This window comes from Bombina bombina, chromosome 10 (assembly GCF_027579735.1).
Source record: "Bombina bombina isolate aBomBom1 chromosome 10, aBomBom1.pri, whole genome shotgun sequence".
In the NCBI taxonomy this organism is placed as follows: domain Eukaryota; kingdom Metazoa; phylum Chordata; class Amphibia; order Anura; family Bombinatoridae; genus Bombina; species Bombina bombina.
In genome coordinates, this window is record NC_069508.1 from 11,179,421 (window position 1) to 11,203,972 (window position 24,552).

The 24,552-nt window shown below is 38.1% G+C and overlaps 1 protein-coding gene across 2 annotated transcripts in view; it reads right to left on the reverse strand.

Annotated features, from left to right (window-relative positions):
- Window positions 1-5,535: 5,535 nt before the first annotated feature.
- The window catches only part of LOC128641211 (uncharacterized), an 87,916-nt gene continuing 68,899 nt past the window's right edge, over window positions 5,536-24,552 (reverse strand). The window contains exon 2 of one of the 2 annotated variants that reach the window (XM_053693776.1): window positions 5,536-8,225. In XM_053693776.1, the coding sequence (XP_053549751.1) occupies window positions 6,992-7,795 (804 nt within the window). In that variant the 5' untranslated portion in view covers window positions 7,796-8,225 and the 3' untranslated portion in view covers window positions 5,536-6,991. The remainder of the gene's footprint in view (window positions 8,226-24,552) is intronic. The other variant, XR_008399456.1, reaches the window with a different exon arrangement.

Below are 24,552 nucleotides of genomic sequence, written 5' to 3' on the forward strand. Positions count from 1 at the left end.
CTAGGGTCACCATGTCTCACATGTGACACAAACACCAGCACACTAGGGTCACCATGTCTCACATGTGACACAAACACCAGCATACTAGGGTCACCTTGTCTCACATGTGACACAAACAGCAGTACACTAGGGTCACCTTGTCTCACATGTGACACAAACAGCAGCACACTAGGGTCACCTTGTCTCACATGTGACACAAACAGCAGCACACTAGGGTCACCTTGTCTCACATGTGACACAAACAGCAGCACACTAGGGTCACCTTGTCTTACATGTGACACACACAGCAGCATACTAGGGTCACCATGTCTCACATGTGACACAAACACCAGCATACTAGGGTCACCTTGTCTCACATGTGACACAAACAGCAGCACACTAGGGTCACCTTGTCTCACATGTGACACAAACAGCAGCACAGTAGGGTCACCTTGTCTTACATGTGACACACACAGCAGCATACTAGGGTCACCTTGTCTCACATGTGACACACACAGCAGCACACTAGGGTCACCTTGTCTCACATGTGACACACACAGCAGCACACTAGGGTCACCTTGTCTCACATGTGACACACACAGCAGCACACTAGGGTCACCTTGTCTTACATGTGACACACACAGCAGCATACTAGGGTCACCTTGTCTCACATGTGACACACACAGCAGCACACTAGGGTCACCTTGTCTCACATGTGACACACACAGCAGCACACTAGGGTCACCTTGTCTCACATGTGACACACACAGCAGCACACTAGGGTCACCTTGTCTCACATGTGACACACACAGCAGCACACTAGGGTCACCTTGTCTCACATGTGACACACACAGCAGCACACTAGGGTCACCTTGTCTCACATGTGACACACACAGCAGCACACTAGGGTCACCTTGTCTCACATGTGACACACACAGCAGCATACTAGGGTCACCATGTCTCACATGTGACACAAACACCAGCATACTAGGGTCACCTTGTCTCACATGTGACACAAACACCAGCACACTAGGGTCACCATGTCTCACATGTGACACAAACACCAGCACACTAGGGTCACCATGTCTCACATGTGACACAATCAGCAGCACACTAGGGTCACCATGTCTCACATGTGACACAAACACCAGCACACTAGGGTCACCATGTCTCACATGTGACACAAACACCAGCACACTAGGGTCACCATGTCTCACATGTGACACAAACACCAGCATACTAGGGTCACCTTGTCTCACATGTGACACACACAGCAGCACACTAGGGTCACCCACAACTCAGCCTCTGCTACAAATGACACACTATATTTTGGCTGATCAGTAAATTAATATTAGTGAGATAACTGCAGCAAGTCTGCTTAGCAACCTGAAAAGGTCACATTATTGTTCACAATTCCTCTGATTATTACAGGGCTTTTAATAAGCAAATCTAACATTTCCAAAGAAAAGCAGTCTTTTTTTTAACCTCCATCGCAGAGGGGAGACGCGTAAAAGCTTCTCAGTGGGTCGCACGGCCACGGTGTGAATCTGGCTTCAGCTTAAAAGGCTTAAAGTAGCAAGTTGGCAGAATGGTCCCAACATATGCCATCCCCTCTGACAATAGGAATCCTATTTGGTCCCACTCACAGGCAGCGGGTTTAATGCACTTGTATGGATTTACGCAGCAGGCCTTCCAATAGACGCAAAATCAAACTGGGCTGTAAATAACAATTCTATTAGCGTGTGTGTATGTGTGTCTGTATATGTGAGTGTGTAACTATATGTGTGATACTGTATGTGTGATACTGTATATGTGTGATACTGCATGTGGGTCTGTATATGTGTAAATATATGTGTGATACTGTGTGTGTGATACTGTATATGTGTGATACTGCATGTGGGTCTGTATATGTGAGTGTGTAAATATATGTGTGATACTGTATGTGTGATACTGTATATGTGTGATACTGTATGTATGTGTCTGTATATGTGAGTGTGTAAATATATGTGTGATACTGTGTGTGTGATACTGTATATGTGTGATACTGCATGTGGGTCTGTATATGTGAGTGTGTAAATATATGTGTGATACTGTATGTATGTGTCTGTATATGTGAGTGTGTAACTATATGTGTGATACTGTATGTGTGATACTGTATATGTGTGATACTGCATGTGGGTCTGTATATGTGAGTGTGTAAATATATGTGTGATACTGTATGTATGTGTCTGTATATGTGAGTGTGTAAATATATGTGTGATACTGTATGTATGTGTCTGTATATGTGCGTGTATGTAAATATATGTGTGATACTGTATGTGTGATACTGTATATGTGTGATACTGTATGTGGGTCTGTATATGTGAGTGTGTAAATATATGTGTGATACTGTATGTATGTGTCTGTATATGTGTGTGTGTAAATATATGTGTGATACTGTATGTATGTGTCTGTATATGTGCGTGTATGTAAATATATGTGTGATACTGTATGTGTATCTGTATATGTGTAAATATATGTGTGATACTGTGTGTGTCTGTATATGTGTGTGTGTAACTATATGTGTGATACTGTATGTGTGATACTGTATATGTGTGATACTGTATGTATGTGTCTGTATATGTGAGTGTGTAAATATATGTGTGATACTGTATGTATGTGTCTGTATATGTGAGTGTGTAACTATATGTGTGATACTGTATGTGTGATACTGTATATGTGTGATACTGCATGTGGGTCTGTATATGTGAGTGTGTAAATATATGTGTGATACTGTATGTATGTGTCTGTATATGTGAGTGTGTAACTATATGTGTGATACTGTATGTGTGATACTGTATATGTGTGATACTGCATGTGGGTCTGTATATGTGTAAATATATGTGTGATACTGTGTGTTTTTTCTGTATATGTGAGTGTGTAACTATATGTGTGATACTGTATGTGTGATACTGTATATGTGTGATACTGCATGTGGGTCTGTATATGTGTAAATATATGTGTGATACTGTGTGTTTTTTCTGTATATGTGAGTGTGTAACTATATGTGTGATACTGTATGTATGTGTCTGTATATGTGAGTGTGTAAATATATGTGTGATACTGTATATGTGTGATACTGCATGTGGGTCTGTATATGTGAGTGTGTAAATATATGTGTGATACTGTATGTGTGATACTGTATATGTGTGATACTGTATGTATGTGTCTGTATATGTGCGTGTGTAACTATATGTGTGATACTGTATGTGTGATACTGTATATGTGTGATACTGTATGTGGGTCTGTATATGTGAGTGTGTAAATATATGTGTGATACTGTATGTATGTGTCTGTATATGTGAGTGTGTAAATATATGTGTGATACTGTATGTATGTGTCTGTATATGTGAGTGTGTAAATATATGTGTGATACTGTATGTATGTGTCTGTATATGTGCGTGTATGTAAATATATGTGTGATACTGTATGTGTGATACTGTATATGTGTGATACTGTATGTGGGTCTGTATATGTGAGTGTGTAAATATATGTGTGATACTGTATGTATGTGTCTGTATATGTGTGTGTGTAAATATATGTGTGATACTGTATGTATGTGTCTGTATATGTGTGTGTGTGTGTGTAAATATATGTGTGATACTGTATGTGTGATACTGTATATGTGTGATACTGTATGTATGTGTCTGCATATGTGTGTGTGTGTGTGTGTAAATATATGTGTGATACTGTATGTGTGTGTGTAAATATATGTGTGATACTGTATATGTGATACTGTATCTGTGTATCTGTATATATGTGATACTGTATGTATGTGTCTGTATATGTGTGTGTGTAAATATATGTGTGATACTGTATGTATGTGTCTGTATATGTGTGTGTGTGTGTAAATATATGTGTGATACTGTATGTGTGATACTGTATATGTGTGATACTGTATGTATGTGTCTGCGTGTGTGTGTGTGTGTGTGTGTGTGTGTGTGTGTAAATATATGTGTGATACTGTATGTGTGTGTGTAAATATATGTGTGATACTGTATATGTGATACTGTATCTGTGTATCTGTATATATGTGATACTGTATGTGTGTCTGTATATGTGTGTGTCTAAATATAAGTGTGATACAGTATGTGTGTGTCTGTATATGTGTGTGTGTAAATATATGTGTGATTCTGTATGTGTGTGTGTGTGTAAATATATGTGTTATACAGTATGTGTGTGTCTGTATATGTGTGTGTGTAAATATATGTGTTATTCAGTATGTGTGTGCCTGTATATGTGTGTGTGTAAATATATGTGTTATACAGTATGTGTGTGTCTGTATATGTGTGTGTGTAAATATATGTGTGATTCTGTATGTGTGTGTGTGTGTGTGTGTAAATATATGTGTTATACAGTATGTGTGTGTCTGTATATGTGTGTGTGTAAATATATGTGTTATACAGTATGTGTGTGTCTGTATATGTGTGTGTGTGTGTGTGTGTGTGTAAATATATGTGTGATACTGTATGTGTGTGTGTGTGTGTGTGTGTGTGTGTAAATATATGTGTGATACTGTATGTGTGTCTGTATATTTGTGTGTGTGTAAATATATGTGTGATACTGTATGTGTGTCTGTATATGTGAGTGTGTAAATATCAGGGGTGTGTGCATTGGTAACAGGGCTGTGTACTTTTTAACAATAGCATATGTTCACATTCTCAAAGTGAACATTTTATAAGTGAGGCATCAATTTTTAAGAATTATACAAGAATTACACTCAATACTCTCCACACTGCTGGTTACTAACTATCAAACTGCCTACTGACATCTGCTAAGGAATGCTGAGTTAACCTACTGTCTCTTCTGCTTTCAGGTACGTGAATTAAGGCCCTGCATTGAAATCCTGCCATTCCCTGCTTTTCTGTCATCTTACACCAAGTCTCTCTTTTTGGTACGTGAATTAAGGCCCTGCATTGAAATCCTGCCATTCCCTGCTTTTCTGTCATCTTACACCAGGCATGTCCAAAGTCCGGCCCGCGGGCCAATTGCGGCACGAGTACCGGACTAATATGGTCCCACAGATAATTTTACAAATATACATTATACGGCCCCCCAGTGAGTCCCCGACCGCCGCTCAGTTAAGTCCCAGAGAGCCGCTCAGTGAGTCCCCGAGCGCCGCTCAGGACTCCTGAGATCTCTGGTTTGACGTCTTTAGCCGGCACAGGAAGAAGGGGAAAGCCCAAATCTCGCGAGATCTCAGACGCATAGGAATATGGCCAATTTTCATAATAGCACCAAAACTTCTCACAGGAATAAGCAAGGAGATATTTCAAGGTATAAAAAGTTCAATTTATGACATGTCATCCAATGTAAAAACGTAAAAGGCACAGCATACACAGCTTTTTATTGGGAGAAACGTTATGAACATTCACATACCTACCCTGTGTACTTTAACCGCATTAGTGGGACTCTGAGGAGAGTAGTATTCACAGTTGCATATTTGGTTGCATGCATAAGAGATCTATAATTACATACACATAGTTATATAATACTGGACTGTATCCAATTTTTTTTTTTTTTTATTTATTTTTTTTATTGAGGTTTTGCATAGCGATACAGAAAAAAAATAAATACCATATTTCTCATAGAACATAATACAACAATAAGGAAATGACAAAATATATAGAATTTCAAGTAGATAATATTGTATGAGCCTCTGAAACCTCAGTTTTATATTTTATAGTCAATAAATGAAAACACCTCTAAAATACTCAACAGGCCACTCGTGGACCCATGAAAGCTAGATGGCTTGTTTGAGGTGCTCTAATGTAACGCACGGTCTCTTTTGGACCTTGAAATAAAGATACCAAGATAAACCATTGACATTAATGAATCTTGAGATAACAATAACTGTGAAACAGGAACATATATGTTAAATAGTGAAACCAAACCAGCACAGGGAACAAATGCTATTTTCTGAGTCTAAGTGAGGAAAGTTGTAAATAACTATATAGACTTAGTACTTAGTGCGTGCCCTACAAAAGTCTGAATTGGAAATATCCTAGGCTTTGCTACAAATATAATCTGGACTCAATAAAACACACATGCCCTTAATCAAGCCACTGTCCGCATAACTATGTAGTTTTAGGAGAGCAGATAATATGAGCCCAGTATGGCATATCTTATTAAAAATTAACACCTGTAGGATTCCTAATCATCTAGTAGAGAGATGAAGTAGATACTGTAATATTGGCTATAGGTCTGCGGTGAAAAAAACTCCCGCTGAATGGAAAATTCCAAGTTCCCCAGTTAGTATATTGAGTTATTAGAGGGAAGATGTCATAGTGATTTAGGCTATTATAAATTAGGGATATAATATGCTGTAGACCTAACATGAGATGTGAGCCAGCGTAGTAAATTGTGCAGGGCAGGGGGTCAAGATTTTACAAGAGGCAAAGCTTCACTACTCTCCTTAAAACTAGGGTATATTATATGGGGAATCTAAATTTTCCCACTAGAGGGTGGTCATGAACTCTCTGATAAGTTAAATTTACAATCCATGCTGGAAATATGAGTACACCTGGGGCATTATATTATGGGGATATGGGGATAAAATAAATGGAAAAATATGGCCACATGTTGTCTGCTCAGCGCCTCTTGGCATGTACAAATATATGTAAATGTAATGTGTATAATATTAACAACACCTCGGTCGTGAAACACGGTGTAATAAATACCTAAGCATACATAAATGTTAATAAAACAGCAATAATCTTAAACAGTAATAACTAGTGTCCAAAAGAAAGCATATGGACAACAGCCACCACTCTAACCGTCCATAGTAATATAACAAAAAGTCTGAATTAATGGTGTCGCTGTTCATCAGTATCAACATCAGCGGCTCTGTATTACAAGTATTGTGACATTTTAGCCTATGCCAGATTTACCGGCTGATGTTCCGCCACCCAGTTTCACCACCTTCAAAGTAGGGGAATGCCATAAAAATATGAGGGGAAGTAAGGGCAATTCCTCAATTATTGTGCCTCCGGCATAGAGCAAACTCAGGGGCCAAAGAGAGTAATGTACCTGGTGCTGTCAGCGTGATTCTTCCAGGCAGGGGGCATTGCTGTTTTTTCGGGAAAAGTTCCGTTACTACTTGCGTGTCCCCTGGAGAGGCAATCTCCTCCGATCTGCTAGGCAGCATTTCCACCTCCGCTGCCTGAGAAAATTTGGCCCCAGTGTAAGCAGCAGAGGGCTCTTCCTCACCCCTCCGGGTCCCCGAAGTCATAGAGTCTTCTTGATGAGGCTTTCTGAGAGCGGAGCTCCTATAGTCTGTTAGACTGTGTAGATGCAGAGCCGCAGTGCTGATGTCTCCAGCTCCGGTCATATTCAATTTGGGAACTAGCTGCAGGACCCGTGGTAGGACCCGTGGCAGCCTCTCCACCCCGCTTGCCACAACATGCAGCGTGGATTCAGTAAGGTAAGGAATTTTAGAGTCGTGTTCCACCTCTTTAATCCGGGCCTCCGGATCTGGTATACAACCACCGGACTGCTCTAAATGTTCATAAGAAGTCTTAGATGCGCCCACAGTTTGAAAGTCTGCGCAGGAATCTGCTGTCCCATTATAGTGGCGAGGGGCAATAGATGGTAAATGCCGGGGCTTCAATAAGACATCCCTCGTGTGCAGCTTCCTATCAAATGCCCCTCTGCTATGCCCCCTATATGTTACCTCTCGGATTGAGTCACAGGCTTCACGTAGTGTTTCTTTAAAGGCCATCTGGTGGAACTGAAGGAGCTTGCTGATTGCCATTATAATAGCTTCTGTCTCCGCCATGTCTTAGGGTAGATCAGGTCAGGTTTCCAGTATCAAATGTTGAAATGGTTTCACCCTTTGCTTTTCTTCTTTAAATAGAATGTGAGCAACAGTTTCGAGTTGCTTGTAACCCAGAATCAGGAAGATCCCGGGGGGGTATCATATGCGGCAGCCCCGATAACATAGAGTAACTGAATCACACAGTAGGCCCACCAGCCATGCAATCTAGCTGAGGAGCATAGGAAGATTAATCTATGCAATATCGTCTCTCTGACTCCACCAGGGTGACCTCAGGACAGATTAACCACCATGTCAGACACAAAGATTATGCTATTTATGTAGAAATGTATAGTTAAAGTCTAGTAAGAATCAGGAGCTCTTCACATACACGACCTTCCGCAACAGCTGCAGGCTCCGCCCCCCCGACTGTATCCAATTTTAATAATGGCAACTATAAATAAGAAAAGAAAAGTTGACAGTGAGGGACGCCGCTTCCAGGACAGGTGGAAAATTGAATATTTTTTCACTGAAATACAGAATCACTGTGTTTGTCTGATATGCCAAGAGACTGTGGCTGTTGATAAGGAATTCAATGTACACATGTATACTTGGTGTTATGTTCCTGTTCACATTTTCTGAACTTAAAAGTTGACAGACAACCTTTATTAGTTTGCGTAATGTACTTTACAATGTTCCTGACATATTTCAGCTTCCTGTTTTTTTATATTAAAGGCAGAGTGATTTAACACCTGTTTAGATTTGTCATCCAAGTCACAAAATGTAAAAGTATGCCGTTTTCAATAAACTTTGCATAAAATAGTTATTTTGCATTTATTTTAAAATGGTTCAAAGAATGTCAGGCAAAATGGTCGGCCCTCGCACATGTTCACTTCATGAAATCTGGCACTCTTCCAAAAAAGTTTGGACACCCCTGTCTTACACCAAGTCTCTCTTTTTGGTACGTGAATTAAGGCCCTGCATTGAAATCCTGCCATTCCCTGCTTTTCTGTCATCTTACACCAAGTCTCTCTTTTTGGTACGTGAATTAAGGCCCTGCATTGAAATCCTGCCATTCCCTGCTTTTCTGTCATCTTACACCAAGTCTCTCTGTGTATATGTATATTGAGCAATTGAATTTAGGCTGTTAAAATTAAGTCCTGCATTTTTTGTAATGATTTTTCCCAATGTCTCAATTCTAATGTCTAGTTAATTGCCATGTGATGCTCACTCCTTATCAATACTTGCTATAACTCTAAAATTTATAGTTTTCTTATGTCACAGTTTTAACCCCCTCCAAATTTTATTGTCTGTTTACTTAACTCATCTCACCCTGACCAGATTCTAACATTCCAATTGGCCTTACCAACTGTCTTTGATTAGCAATTAAGTAAATTTAGTGGACTCAGCTGACTGCCCTACCTGTATATATTTCAGACTAGTTAGGGGATGTGCATTGCACAGGGGTGCACTGCTTACAGGGCTGTGTACTTTTTAACAATAGCATATGTTCACATTTTCAAAGTGAACATTTTATAAGTGAGGCATCAATTTTTAAGAATTATACAAGAATTGGGCAAGGGGCAAGACACAAGGCAAGTACTCTTGTAATACTGTGTTTTATGTATCTCATTGTATCCTTTTGCAAGTGCTGCTGTAACACTGTGTCTTATGAGTTTACTTGGTTCCCACTTTCATAATAATGCTCAATATCTTCATACTCCTTTTTGCTACCTCTTGTCTCTATAACAAACTACATTACTCACTTACTCCTCCCTCTCCACCTGCACTGTTCATTAGCCCATCTCTCTTATACTCCCCTTACTTTTGTACTCATGAACTCTACTTATTCCTAAATACTCTCTCTCCCCCCTGCACTTCAGTTAAACAACAGTCTCATTACTGCAAATCTGCTTCTCATCTCATGTCACTCTCCCTCTTGCTCATACTAGCTGCTGGTGACATCTCCCCTAATCCTGGTCCCTCACAACCTCCTAACCTTTCACATCCTTGTGTGCCTTTCAATAGACTTCATAAACTAAACTCTGGTAACCTTAATCGCATTCCTCTTACATCTAAAAAAGCCTCCCCCTTCACTTGTGCACTCTGGAACTCTCGCTCTGTTTGCAACAAGTTAACTTCTATCCATGATCTCTTTATCTCCCACTCTCTTAACCTTCTGGCTCTTACAGAAACCTGGCTCTCTACTTCAGACACAGCATCCACTGCTGCACTGTCACATGGGGGTCTCCATTTCAGCCACACTCCTAGGTCTGGCAATAGACAAGGAGGTGGTGTCGGTATTTTACTTTCCTCTCGGTGCACCTTCCAACAAATTCAGCCCTTCTCTTCACTCACATTTTCTTCATTTGAAGCACACATGATTCGGTTATTCTCTCCCCTCTCTATACGTGTTGCAGTCATATACCGCCCCCCTGGCTCCCCAACTCAATTTTTAGATCACTTTGCTGCCTGGCTTCCTTATTTCCTTTCCTCAGACACCCCTGCCCTCATTCTTGGCGACTTCAACATCCCCCTTAACAATCCCACTGCCTCTTCTGCTAAACAACTTCTGCAACTCACTTCCTCTTTCGGTCTGTCACAATGGACTGATTCTCCCACTCACAAAGACGGTCACTCCCTTGACCTGATCTTTAGCTATCGATGCACTCTCTCAAACTTCTCAAACTCCCCTTTTCCTCTTTCTGACCACCATCTCCTTACCTGCAACATATCATCCCTTCCTACAACTCTCCCACCTTCTACTCCTCACACCAAACTTCACAGAAGCATTAGGTCTTTAGATCAGCAACAACTTGCTAATTCCCTTCAACGGCTCCTCTCATCCTTCTCCTCCTTTTCCTGCCCTGAACAATCTATCTGCCACTATAATTCCACCCTTATATCCGTCCTTGACAATCTCGCCCCTCTTACCACTGCTAGGAAATCACACACTCATCCCCAGCCCTGGCATACTCCTCTGACACGGTACCTATGCAGATGTTCCCGTACTGCTGAACGACATTGGAGAAAATCACGGAGTTCAGCTGATTTTCTTCATTACAAATTCATCTTGAACTCCTACTACTCTGCCCTTAATCTCCACAAGCAACACTACTTCTCTACTCTTATCTCTAATCTTTCTTCAAACCCAAAACGTCTGTTCTCCACTTTCAATACTCTCCTCCGCCCTCCCCCACTTCCTAATACAACTTCTCTGTCAGCTCAAGACTTTGCCAGTCACTTCATTAACAAAATTGATTCCATCAGACATGAAATCAGCTCTCAACACAATTCCATTCTCTCCCCCCCTCAAATACTCTCACTCAACCACAACCCTCATAACCTGAAACTTAGTTCATTCTCCCCTGTTACTGAGGACGAAGTTTCAGCACTTATATTGCGCTCTCGCCTCACTAACTGTCCCCTTGACCCTATCCCCTCACAGCTGCTCCCCTCTCTCTCTGCTACCCTTACCCCTATACTAACACACATTTTCAACCTCTCCCTCAGTACTGGTACATTTCCCTCATCAATGAAACATGCACTGGTCACACCTATCCTCAAAAAACCTTCCCTTGATCCTACCTCCCCATCCAACTACCGCCCAATTTCCCTCCTCCCTCTTGCTTCAAAGCTTCTCGAAAAACTAGTATATGCACGCCTATCCCATTTCCTTACGTTAAACTCCCTTCTTGACCCGCTGCAATCTGGATTTCGTCCCTATCACTCCACAGAGACAGCTATTGTTAAGGTCACCAACGACCTACTTACAGCTAAATCAAAAGGCCACTTCTCTCTGCTTATTCTCCTTGACCTGTCCGCAGCCTTTGACACTGTCGACCACCCTCTTTTGCTCCAAACCCTCCAATCCTTCGGCATCTGTGACACAGCCCTTTCGTGGCTCTCTTCCTACCTGTCAAACCGTACCTTCAGTGTAGCCTTCTCTGGGGCCTCCTCTGCCCCGTCACCACTTTCTGTTGGAGTACCGCAAGGCTCTGTCCTCGGTCCCCTTCTCTTCTCAATCTATACGTCATCACTAGGTTCCCTAATTAAGTCCCACGGTTTCCAATATCATTTGTATGCAGATGACACCCAAATCTACTTCTCTACACCAGACCTATCTCCATCCTTGCTAACCCATGTCACTAACTGTCTTTCTCACATCTCTTCCTGGATGTCCTCTCACTACCTCAAGCTAAATCTCTCCAAAACTGAGCTCCTCATTTTCCCCCCTTCTTCCAAAATCTCCACCCCCAATATCTCTATAACTGTCGACAACTCCATCATTACCCCTACCCCGCATGCCCGATGTCTCGGGGTTACATTTGACTCAGATCTTTCCTTTACTCCTCACATTCAGTCCTTGGCTACAGCCTGCCGCTTCCACCTTAAAAACATCTCTAAAATTAGACACTTCCTTACACAAGACACAACTAAGATTTTAATCCACTCTCTCATTCTTTCCCGCCTTGATTACTGCAACTCTGTCCTCTCTGGTCTCCCCACCTGCCGCCTAGCTCCTTTACAATCCATAATGAATGCCTCTGCCAGACTCATCTTCCTTACACGTCGCTCTTCATCTGCTGCGCCTCTCTGCCAATCCCTTCACTGGCTTCCTCTTGCCTCTAGGATCAAACACAAAACTCTCACTCTTACATACAAAGCCCTCAACTGCACTGCTCCCCCCTATATCTCAGACCTTGTCTCCAGATACTCTCCCTCCCGTCCCCTTCGCTCTGCTCATGACCTCCTACTCTGCTCAGAGCAGGCGGACAGGGTTATGGAACAGCGGTCTTTGTGACCGCTGCTTCATAACTGCTGTTTCTGGCGAGTCTGAAGACTCGCCAGAAACAGAGGCCATCAAGCTCCTTACAGAGCTTGATAACTAGAGGCCTATATGTGTGTGTGTAAATATATGTCTGATACTGTATGTGTGTGTCTGTATATGTGTGTGTGTGTGTGTAAATATATGTCTGATACTGTATGTGTGTGTCTGTATATGTGTGTGTGTGTGTAAATATATGTCTGATACTGTATGTGTGTGTCTGTATATGTGTGTGTGTGTGTGTAAATATATGTCTGATACTGTATGTGTGTGTCTGTATATTTGTGATACTCTATGTGCGTGTCTGTATATGTGTGTGTGTGTGTAAATATATGTCTGATACTGTATGTGTGTCTGTATATTTGTGATACTCAATGTGCGTGTCTGTATATGTGTGTGTAAATATATGTCTGATACTGTATGTGTGTGTCTGTATATTTGTGATAATCTATGTGCGTGTCTGTATATGTGTGTAAATATATGTCTGATACTGTATGTGTGTGTCTGTATATTTGTGATACTCAATGTGCGTGTCTGTATATGTGTGTGTGTGTGTGTGTGTGTGTGTGTAAATATATGTCTGATACTGTATGTGTGTGTCTGTATATTTGTGATACTCAATGTGCGTGTCTGTATATGTGTGTGTGTGTGTAAATATATGTCTGATACTGTATGTGTGTGTCTGTGTATTTGTGATACTCTATGTGTGTGTCTGTATATGTGTGTGTGTAAATATATGTCTGATACTGTATGTGTGTGTCTGTGTATTTGTGATACTCTATGTGTGTGTCTGTATATGTGTGTGTGTAAATATATGTCTGATACTGTATGTGTGTCTGTATATTTGTGATACTCTATGTGTGTGTCTGTATATGTGTGTAAATATATTTGTGATACTCTATGTGTGTGTCTGTATATGTGTGTGTGTGTAAATATGTGTGTGGAAATATGTCTGATACTGTATGTGTGTCTGTATATTTGTGATACTCTATGTGTGTGTCTGTATATGTGTGTGTGTGTGTGTGTGTGTGTAATATATTTGTGATACTCTATGTGTGTGTCTGTATATGTGTGTGTGTGTGTAATATATTTGTGATACTCTATGTGTGTGTGTGTGTAAATATATGTCTGATACTGTATGTGATTCCAACACTTTTAGTATCATGCCTAAACCGGAACCTTTTAAAAGGTTCCGGTTTAGGCACGATACTAAAAGTGTTGGAATCATCAGAATGTAAAGCAACGTAAAGTGTTTGTTAAATTAAAATGTAGCTGAGATGTGAACCTGTTATATCTAGAACCACATCTTGACTGCACTCTGAGGGGAAGGAGATTCTCATCACCTAGAGGCATTACCTCCTCCTAAAGGATAAGAATCAAACATTCCTACCACCATTGCAAGAAAGATACTACAGACGGATTAAAGTCTACCCAAAGAGAGTCCAGGATTTTCATTCTTGTAAAGAACTGGAACAAGAAGGACCCATTCGAATAACAGGCATCCAAGAAACAACACCAGGAAACAGGAGAACGATCCTAGTGAATCATCTTTAAACCTGGGCACATCGCTTACCTCATGGGATTGAGGACAGAGCTGGTAAGCAGAAATTTCTCTATTGAATCCACAATTGTGATGAAATTCAACTTCTAAGACTATTTCCAAATTTTCAATATATATTTTTGGACTTACTTATTGTTTACAGTATAGCTGAGCGCCTCCACCACATATTGAAATTGTTCTCTTTGTATATTGATACTGTATGTGTGTCTGTATATTTGTGATACTCTATGTGTGTGTCTGTATATATGTGTGTGTGTAAATATATGTCTGATACTGTATGTGTGTGTCTGTATATTTGTGATACTCTATGTGTGTGTCTGTATATGTGTGTGTGTGTAAATATATGTGTGATACTGTATGTGTGATACTGTATGTATGTATCTATCTGTATATGTGTGTGTCTGTATATGTGTGTGTGTGTGTGTAAATATATGTCTGATACTGTATGTGTGTCTGTATATGTGTGTGTGTAAATATATGTCTGATACTGTATGTGTGTGTCTGTATATTTGTGATACTCTATGTGTGTGTCTGTATATGTGTGTGTGTGTAAATAGATGTCTGATACTATATGTGTGTGTGTGTGTGTGTATTTGTGATACTCTATGTGCGTGTCTGTATATGTGTGTGTGTGTAAATATATGTGTGATACTGTATGTGTGATACTGTATGTATGTATCTGTATATGTGTGTGTCTGTATATGTGTGTGTGTGTGTGTGTGTGTAAATATATGTCTGATACTGTATGTGTGTGTCTGTATATTTGTGATACTCTATGTGTGTGTCTGTATATGTGTGTGTGTAAATATATGTCTGATACTGTATGTGTGTGTCTGTATATTTGTGATACTCTATGTGTGTGTCTGTATATGTGTGTGTGTGTGTGTAAATATATGTCTGATACTGTATGTGTGTGTGTGTGTGTGTGTGTATTTGTGATACTGTATGTGTGTGTCTGTATATGTGTGTGTGTGTAAATATATGTGTGATACTGTATGTGTGATACTGTATGTATGTATGTATCTGTATATGTGTGTGTCTGTATATGTGTGTGTGTGTGTGTGTAAATATATGTCTGATACTGTATGTGTGTCTGTATATTTGTGTGTGTGTGTAAATATATGTCTGATACTGTATGTGTGTCTGTATATTTGTGTGTGTGTGTAAATATATGTCTGATACTGTATGTGTGTCTGTATATTTGTGTGTGTGTGTAAATAGATGTCTGATACTATATGTGTGTGTGTGTATTTGTGATACTCTATGTGTGTGTCTGTATATGTGTGTGTGTGTAAATATATGTGTGATACTGTATGTGTGATACTGTATGTATGTATGTATCTGTATATGTGTGTGTCTGTATATGTGTGTGTGTGTGTGTGTGTGTGTGTGTGTGTGTGTGTGTGTGTGTGTGTAAATATATGTCTGATACTGTATGTGTGTCTGTATATTTGTGTGTGTGTGTAAATATATGTCTGATACTGTATGTGTGTCTGTATATTTGTGATACTCTATGTGTGTGTCTGTATATGTGTGTATGTAAATATATGTCTGATACTGTATGTGTGTCTGTATATTTGTGATACTCTATGTGCGTGTCTGTATATGTGTGTGTGTGTGTGTGTGTGTGTAAATATATGTCTGATACTGTATGTGTGTGTCTGTATATTTGTGATACTCTATGTGCATGTCTGTATATGTGTGTGTATGTAAATATATGTCTGATACTGTATGTGTGTGTCTGTATATTTGTGATACTCTATGTGCGTGTCTGCATATGTGTGTGTGTGTGTAAATATATGTCTGATACTGTATGTATGTGTCTGTATATTTGTGATACTCAATGTGCGTGTCTGTATATGTGTGTGTGTGTGTGTGTAAATATATGTCTGATACTGTATGTGTGTGTCTGTATATTTGTGATACTCTATGTGCGTGTCTGTATATGTGTGTGTATGTAAATATATGTCTGATACTGTATGTGTGTGTCTGTGTATTTGTGATACTCTATGTGTGTGTCTGTATATGTGTGTGTGTAAATATATGTCTGATACTGTATGTGTGTCTGTATATTTGTGATACTCTATGTGTGTGTCTGTATATGTGTGTGTGTGTGTGTAAATATATGTCTGATACTCTATGTGTGTCTGTATATTTGTAATACTCTATGTGCGTGTCTGTATATGTGTGTGTATGTAAATATATGTCTGATACTGTATGTGTGTGTCTGTATATTTGTGATACTCTATGTGCGTGTCTGCATATGTGTGTGTGTAAATATATGTCTGATACTGTATGTGTGTGTCTGTATATTTGTGATACTCAATGTGCGTGTCTGTATATGTGTGTGTGTGTAAATATATGTCTGATACTGTATGTGTGTGTCTGTGTATTTGTGATACTCTATGTGTGTGTGTTTGTGTGTGTGTGTAAATATATGTCTGATACTGTATGTGTGTCTGTATATTTGTGTGTGTGTAAATATATGTCTGATACTGTATGTGTGTCTGTATATTTGTGTGTGTGTGTAAATAGATGTCTGATACTATATGTGTGTGTGTGTATTTGTGATACTCTATGTGTGTGTCTGTATATGTGTGTGTGTGTAAATATATGTGTGATACTGTATGTATGTATGTATGTATGTATGTATCTGTATATGTGTGTGTCTGTATATGTGTGTGTGTGTGTGTGTGTGTGTGTAAATATATGTCTGATACTGTATGTGTGTCTGTATATTTGTGTGTGTGTGCAAATATATGTCTAATACTGTATGTGTGTCTGTATATTTGTGATACTCTATGTGTGTGTCTGTATATGTGTGTGTGTAAATATATGTCTAATACTGTATGTATGTCTGTATATTTGTGTGTGTGTGTATGTGTAAATATATGTCTGATACTGTATGTGTGTCTGTATATTTGTGATACTCTATGTGCGTGTCTGTATATGTGTGTGTGTGTGTGTGTAAATATATGTCTGATACTGTATGTGTGTGTCTGTATATTTGTGATACTCTATGTGCGTGTCTGTATATGTGTGTGTGTGTAAATATATGTCTGATACTGTATGTGTGTGTCTGTATATTTGTGATACTCTATGTGCGTGTCTGTATATGTGTGTGTATGTAAATATATGTCTGATACTGTATGTGTGTGTCTGTGTATTTGTGATACTCTATGTGTGTGTCTGTATATGTGTGTGTGTAAATATATTTCTGATACTGTATGTGTGTCTGTATATTTGTGATACTCTATGTGTGTGTCTGTATATGTGTGTGTGTGTGTGTAAATATATGTCTGATACTCTATGTGTGTCTGTATATTTGTAATACTCTATGTGCGTGTCTGCATATGTGTGTGTGTAAATATATGTCTGATACTGTATGTGTGTGTCTGTATATTTGTGATACTCAATGTGCGTGTCTGCATATGTGTGTGTGTAAATATATGTCTGATACTGTATGTGTGTGTCTGTGTATTTGTGATACTCTATGTGTGTGTCTGTATATGTGTGTGTGTTTGTGTGTGTAAATATATGTCTGATACTGTATGTGTGTGTCTGTGTATTTGTGATACTCTATGTGTGTGTAAATATATGTCTGATACTGTATGTGTGTCTGTATATTTGTGATACTCTATGTGTGTGTCTGTATATGTGTGTGTGTGTAAATATATGTCTGATACTCTATGTGTGTCTGTATATTTGTGATACTCTATGTGTGTGTCTGTATATGTGTGTGTGTGTAAACATATTTGTGATACTCTATGTGTGTGTCTGTATATTTGTGATACTCTATGTTTGTGTGTCTGTATATATGTGTGTGTGTGTGTGTGTAAATATATGTCTGATACTGTATGTGTGTCTGTATATTTGTGATACTGTATGTGTGTCTGTATATTTGTGATACTCTATGTGTGTGTCTGTATGTGTGTGTGTGTGTGTGTGTGTGTAAATATATTTGTGATACTCTATGTGTGTGTCTGTATATGTGTGTGTGTAAATATATGTCTGATACTGTATGTGTGTCTGTATATTTCTGTGTGTGTGTAAATATATGTCTGATACTGTATGTGTGTCTGTATATTTGTGATACTCTATGTGTGTGTCTGTATATGTATATGTGTGTGTGTAAATATATGTCTGATACTGTATGTGTGTGTCTGTATATTTGTGATACTCTATGTGCGTGTCTGTATATGTGTGTGTGTGTGTGTGTGTGTGTAAATATATGTCTGATACTGTATGTGTGTGTCTGTATATTTGTGATACTCTATGTGCGTGTCTGTATATGTGTGTGTGTGTAAATATATGTCTGATACTGTATGTGTGTGTCTGTATATTTGTGATACTCTATCTGTGTGTCTGTATATGTGTGTGTAAATATATGTCTGATACTGTATGTGTGTGTCTGTATATTTGTGATACTCTATGTGCGTGTCTGCATATGTGTGTGTGTGTGTGTGTGTGTGTGTGTGTAAATATATGTCTGATACTGTATGTGTGTGTCTGTATATTTGTGATACTCAATGTGTGTGTCTGTATATGTGTGTGTGTGTAAATATATGTCTGATACTGTATGTGTGTGTCTGTGTATTTGTGATACTCTATGTGTGTGTCTGTATATGTGTGTGTGTAAATATATGTCTGATACTGTATGTGTGTCTGTATATTTGTGATACTCTATCTGTGTGTCTGTATATGTGTGTGTAAATATATGTCTGATACTGTATGTGTGTCTGTATATTTGTGATACTCTATGTGTGTGTCTGTATATGTGTGTGTGTGTAAACATATTTGTGATACTCTATGTGCGTGTCTGTATATGTGTGTGTGTGTGTGTGTAAATATATGTCTGATACTGTATGTGTGTGTCTGTGTATTTGTGATACTCTATGTGTGTGTCTGTATATGTGTGTGTGTAAATATATGTCTGATACTGTATGTGTGTCTGTATATTTGTGATACTCTATGTGTGTGTGTGTATATGTGTGTGTGTGTGTAAATATATGTCTGATACTCTATGTGTGTCTGTATATTTGTGATACTCTATCTGTGTGTCTGTATATGTGTGTGTAAATATATGTCTGATACTGTATGTGTGTCTGTATATTTGTGATACTCTATGTGTGTGTCTGTATATGTGTGTGTGTGTAAATATATTTGTGATACTCTGTGTGTGTCTGTATATTTGTGATACTCTATGTGTGTGTCTGTATGTGTGTGTGTGTGTGTGTGTTAATATATTTGTGATACTCTATGTGTGTGTCTGTATATGTGTGTGTGTGTAAATATATGTCTGATACTGTATGTGTGTCTGTATATTTGTGATACTCTATCTGTGTGTCTGTATATGTGTGTGTAAATATATGTCTGATACTGTATGTGTGTCTGTATATTTGTGATACTCTATGTGTGTGTCTGTATATGTGTGTGTGTGTAAACATATTTGTGATACTCTATGTGCGTGTCTGTATATGTGTGATACTCTATGTGCGTGTCTGTATATGTGTGTGTGTGTGTGTAAATATATGTCTGATACTGTATGTGTGTGTCTGTATATTTGTGATACTCAATGTGCGTGTCTGTATATCTGTGTGTGTGTGTGTAAATATATGTCTGATACTGTATGTGTGTCTGTATATTTGTGATACTCTATGTGTGTGTCTGTATATGTGTGTGTGTGTAAACATATTTGTGATACTCTATGTGCGTGTCTGTATATGTGTGATACTCTATGTGCGTGTCTGTATATGTGTGTGTGTGTGTGTAAATATATGTCTGATACTGTATGTGTGTGTCTGTATATTTGTGATACTCTATCTGTGTGTCTGTATATGTGTGTGTAAATATATGTCTGATACTGTATGTGTGTCTGTATATTTGTGATACTCTATGTGTGTGTCTGTATATGTGTGTGTGTGTAAATATATTTGTGATACTCTGTGTGTGTCTGTATATTTGTGATACTCTATGTGTGTGTCTGTATGTGTGTGTGTGTGTGTGTGTTAATATATTTGTGATACTCTATGTGTGTGTCTGTATATGTGTGTGTGTGTAAATATATGTCTGATACTGTATGTGTGTCTGTATATTTGTGATACTCTATCTGTGTGTCTGTATATGTGTGTGTAAATATATGTCTGATACTGTATGTGTGTCTGTATATTTGTGATACTCTATGTGTGTGTCTGTATATGTGTGTGTGTGTAAACATATTTGTGATACTCTATGTGCGTGTCTGTATATGTGTGATACTCTATGTGCGTGTCTGTATATGTGTGTGTGTGTGTGTAAATATATGTCTGATACTGTATGTGTGTGTCTGTATATTTGTGATACTCAATGTGCGTGTCTGTATATGTGTGTGTGTGTGTGTAAATATATGTCTGATACTGTATGTGTGTGTCTGTGTATTTGTGATACTCTATGTGTGTGTCTGTATATGTGTGTGTGTAAATATATGTCTGATACTGTATATGTATGTCTGTGTATTTGTGATACTCTATGTGTGTGTCTGTATATGTGTGTGTGTAAATATATGTCTGATACTGTATGTGTCTGTATATGTGTGTGTGTAAATATATGTCTGATACTGTATGTGTGTCTGTATATTTGTGATACTCTATCTGTGTGTCTGTATATGTGTGTGTAAATATATGTCTGATACTGTATGTGTGTCTGTATATTTGTGATACTCTATGTGTGTGTCTGTATATGTGTGTGTGTGTAAACATATTTGTGATACTCTATGTGCGTGTCTGTATATGTGTGTGTGTGTGTGTGTAAATATATGTCTGATACTGTATGTGTGTGTCTGTGTATTTGTGATACTCTATGTGTGTGTCTGTATATGTGTGTGTGTAAATATATGTCTGATACTGTATGTGTGTCTGTATATTTGTGATACTCTATGTGTGTGTGTGTATATGTGTGTGTGTGTGTAAATATATGTCTGATACTCTATGTGTGTCTGTATATTTGTGATACTCTATCTGTGTGTCTGTATATGTGTGTGTAAATATATGTCTGATACTGTATGTGTGTCTGTATATTTGTGATACTCTATGTGTGTGTCTGTATATGTGTGTGTGTGTAAATATATTTGTGATACTCTGTGTGTGTCTGTATATTTGTGATACTCTATGTGTGTGTCTGTATGTGTGTGTGTGTGTGTGTGTTAATATATTTGTGATACTCTATGTGTGTGTCTGTATATGTGTGTGTGTGTAAATATATGTCTGATACTGTATGTGTGTCTGTATATTTGTGATACTCTATCTGTGTGTCTGTATATGTGTGTGTAAATATATGTCTGATACTGTATGTGTGTCTGTATATTTGTGATACTCTATGTGTGTGTCTGTATATGTGTGTGTGTGTAAACATATTTGTGATACTCTATGTGCGTGTCTGTATATGTGTGATACTCTATGTGCGTGTCTGTATATGTGTGTGTGTGTGTGTAAATATATGTCTGATACTGTATGTGTGTGTCTGTATATTTGTGATACTCAATGTGCGTGTCTGTATATCTGTGTGTGTGTGTGTAAATATATGTCTGATACTGTATGTGTGTCTGTATATTTGTGATACTCTATGTGTGTGTCTGTATATGTGTGTGTGTGTAAACATATTTGTGATACTCTATGTGCGTGTCTGTATATGTGTGATACTCTATGTGCGTGTCTGTATATGTGTGTGTGTGTGTGTAAATATATGTCTGATACTGTATGTGTGTGTCTGTATATTTGTGATACTCTATCTGTGTGTCTGTATATGTGTGTGTAAATATATGTCTGATACTGTATGTGTGTCTGTATATTTGTGATACTCTATGTGTGTGTCTGTATATGTGTGTGTGTGTAAATATATTTGTGATACTCTGTGTGTGTCTGTATATTTGTGATACTCTATGTGTGTGTCTGTATGTGTGTGTGTGTGTGTGTGTTAATATATTTGTGATACTCTATGTGTGTGTCTGTATATGTGTGTGTGTGTAAATATATGTCTGATACTGTATGTGTGTCTGTATATTTGTGATACTCTATCTGTGTGTCTGTATATGTGTGTGTAAATATATGTCTGATACTGTATGTGTGTCTGTATATTTGTGATACTCTATGTGTGTGTCTGTATATGTGTGTGTGTGTAAACATATTTGTGATACTCTATGTGCGTGTCTGTATATGTGTGATACTCTATGTGCGTGTCTGTATATGTGTGTGTGTGTGTGTAAATATATGTCTGATACTGTATGTGTGTGTCTGTATATTTGTGATACTCAATGTGCGTGTCTGTATATGTGTGTGTGTGTGTGTAAATATATGTCTGATACTGTATGTGTGTGTCTGTGTATTTGTGATACTCTATGTGTGTGTCTGTATATGTGTGTGTGTAAATATATGTCTGATACTGTATATGTATGTCTGTGTATTTGTGATACTCTATGTGTGTGTCTGTATATGTGTGTGTGTAAATATATGTCTGATACTGTATGTGTGTGTCTGTGTATTTGTGATACTCTATGTGTGTGTCTGTATATGTGTGTGTAAATATATGTCTGATACTGTATGTGTGTCTGTATATTTGTGATACTCTATGTGTGTGTCTGTATATGTGTGTGTGTGTGTAAATATATGTCTGATACTCTATGTGTGTCTGTATATTTGTGATACTCTATCTGTGTGTCTGCATATGTGTGTGTGTAAATATATGTCTGATACTGTATGTGTGTCTGTATATTTGTGATACTCTATGTGTGTGTCTGCATATGTGTGTGTGTGTAAATATATTTGTGATACTCTGTGTGTGTCTGTATATTTGTGATACTCTATGTGTGTGTCTGTATATGTGTGTGTGTAAATATATTTTTGATACTCTATGTGTGTGTCTGTATATGTGTGTGTAAATATATGTGTGATACTGTATGTGTAATACTGTATGTATCTGTATATGTGTGATACTGTATGTGTGATACTGTTTGTGTGTATCTGTATATGTGTGATACTGTATGTGTATCTGTATATTTGTGATACTTTATGTGTGTGTCTGTATATGTGTGTGTGTGTAAATATATTTGTGATACTGTATGTGTGTCTGTATATTTGTGATACTCTATGTGTGTCTATATGTGTGTGTGTGTGTGTGTGTGTAAATATATTTGTGATACTCTATGTGTGTGTCTGTATATGTGTGTGTGTGTAAATACATTTTTGATACTGTGTGTGTGTAAATATATTTGTGATACCGTATGTGTGTCTGTATATTTGTGATACTGTATGTGTGTCTGTATATTTGTGATACTCTATGTGTGTGTCTGTATGTGTGTGTGTGTGTGTGTAAATATATTTGTGATTCTCTATGTGTGTGTCTGTATATGTGTGTGTAAATATATTTATGATACTCTATGTGTGTGTCTGTATATGTGTGTGTAAATATATTTATGATACTCTATGTGTGTGTCTGTATATGTGTGTGTGTGTGTAAATATATGTCTGATACTGTATGTGTGTCTGTATATTTGTGGTACTCTATGTGTGTGTCTGTATATGTGTGTGTGTGTGTGTGTAAATATATGTGTGTAAATATATGTCTGATACTGTATGTGTGTCTGTATATTTGTGGTACTCTATGTGTGTGTCTGTATATGTGTGTGTGTGTGTGTGTAAATATATTTGTGATACTCTATGTGTGTGTCTGTATATGTGTGTGTAAATATATGTGTGATACTGTATGTATGTATCTGTATATGTGTGATACTGTATGTGTGATACTGTTTGTGTGTATCTGTATATGTGTGATACTGTTTGTATGTGCGTGTCTGTATATGTGTGTGTATGTAAATATATGTCTGATACTGTATGTGTGTGTCTGTGTATTTGTGATACTCTATGTGTGTGTCTGTATATGTGTGTGTGTAAATATATGTCTGATACTGTATGTGTGTCTGTATATTTGTGATACTCTATGTGTGTGTCTGTATATGTGTGGGTGTGTGTAAATATATGTCTGATACTCTATGTGTGTCTGTATATTTGTGATACTCTATGTGCGTGTCTGCATATGTGTGTGTGTAAATATATGTCTGATACTGTATGTGTGTGTCTGTATATTTGTGATACTCAATGTGCGTGTCTGTATATGTGTGTGTGTGTGTGTAAATATATGTCTGATACTGTATGTGTGTGTCTGTGTATTTGTGATACTCTATGTGTGTCTGTATATGTGTGTGTGTTTGTGTGTGTGTGTGTAAATATATGTCTGATACTGTATGTGTGTGTCTGTGTATTTGTGATACTCTATGTGTGTGTCTGTATATGTGTGTGTGTAAATATATGTCTGATACTGTATGTGTGTGTCTGTGTATTTGTGATACTCTATGTGTGTGTC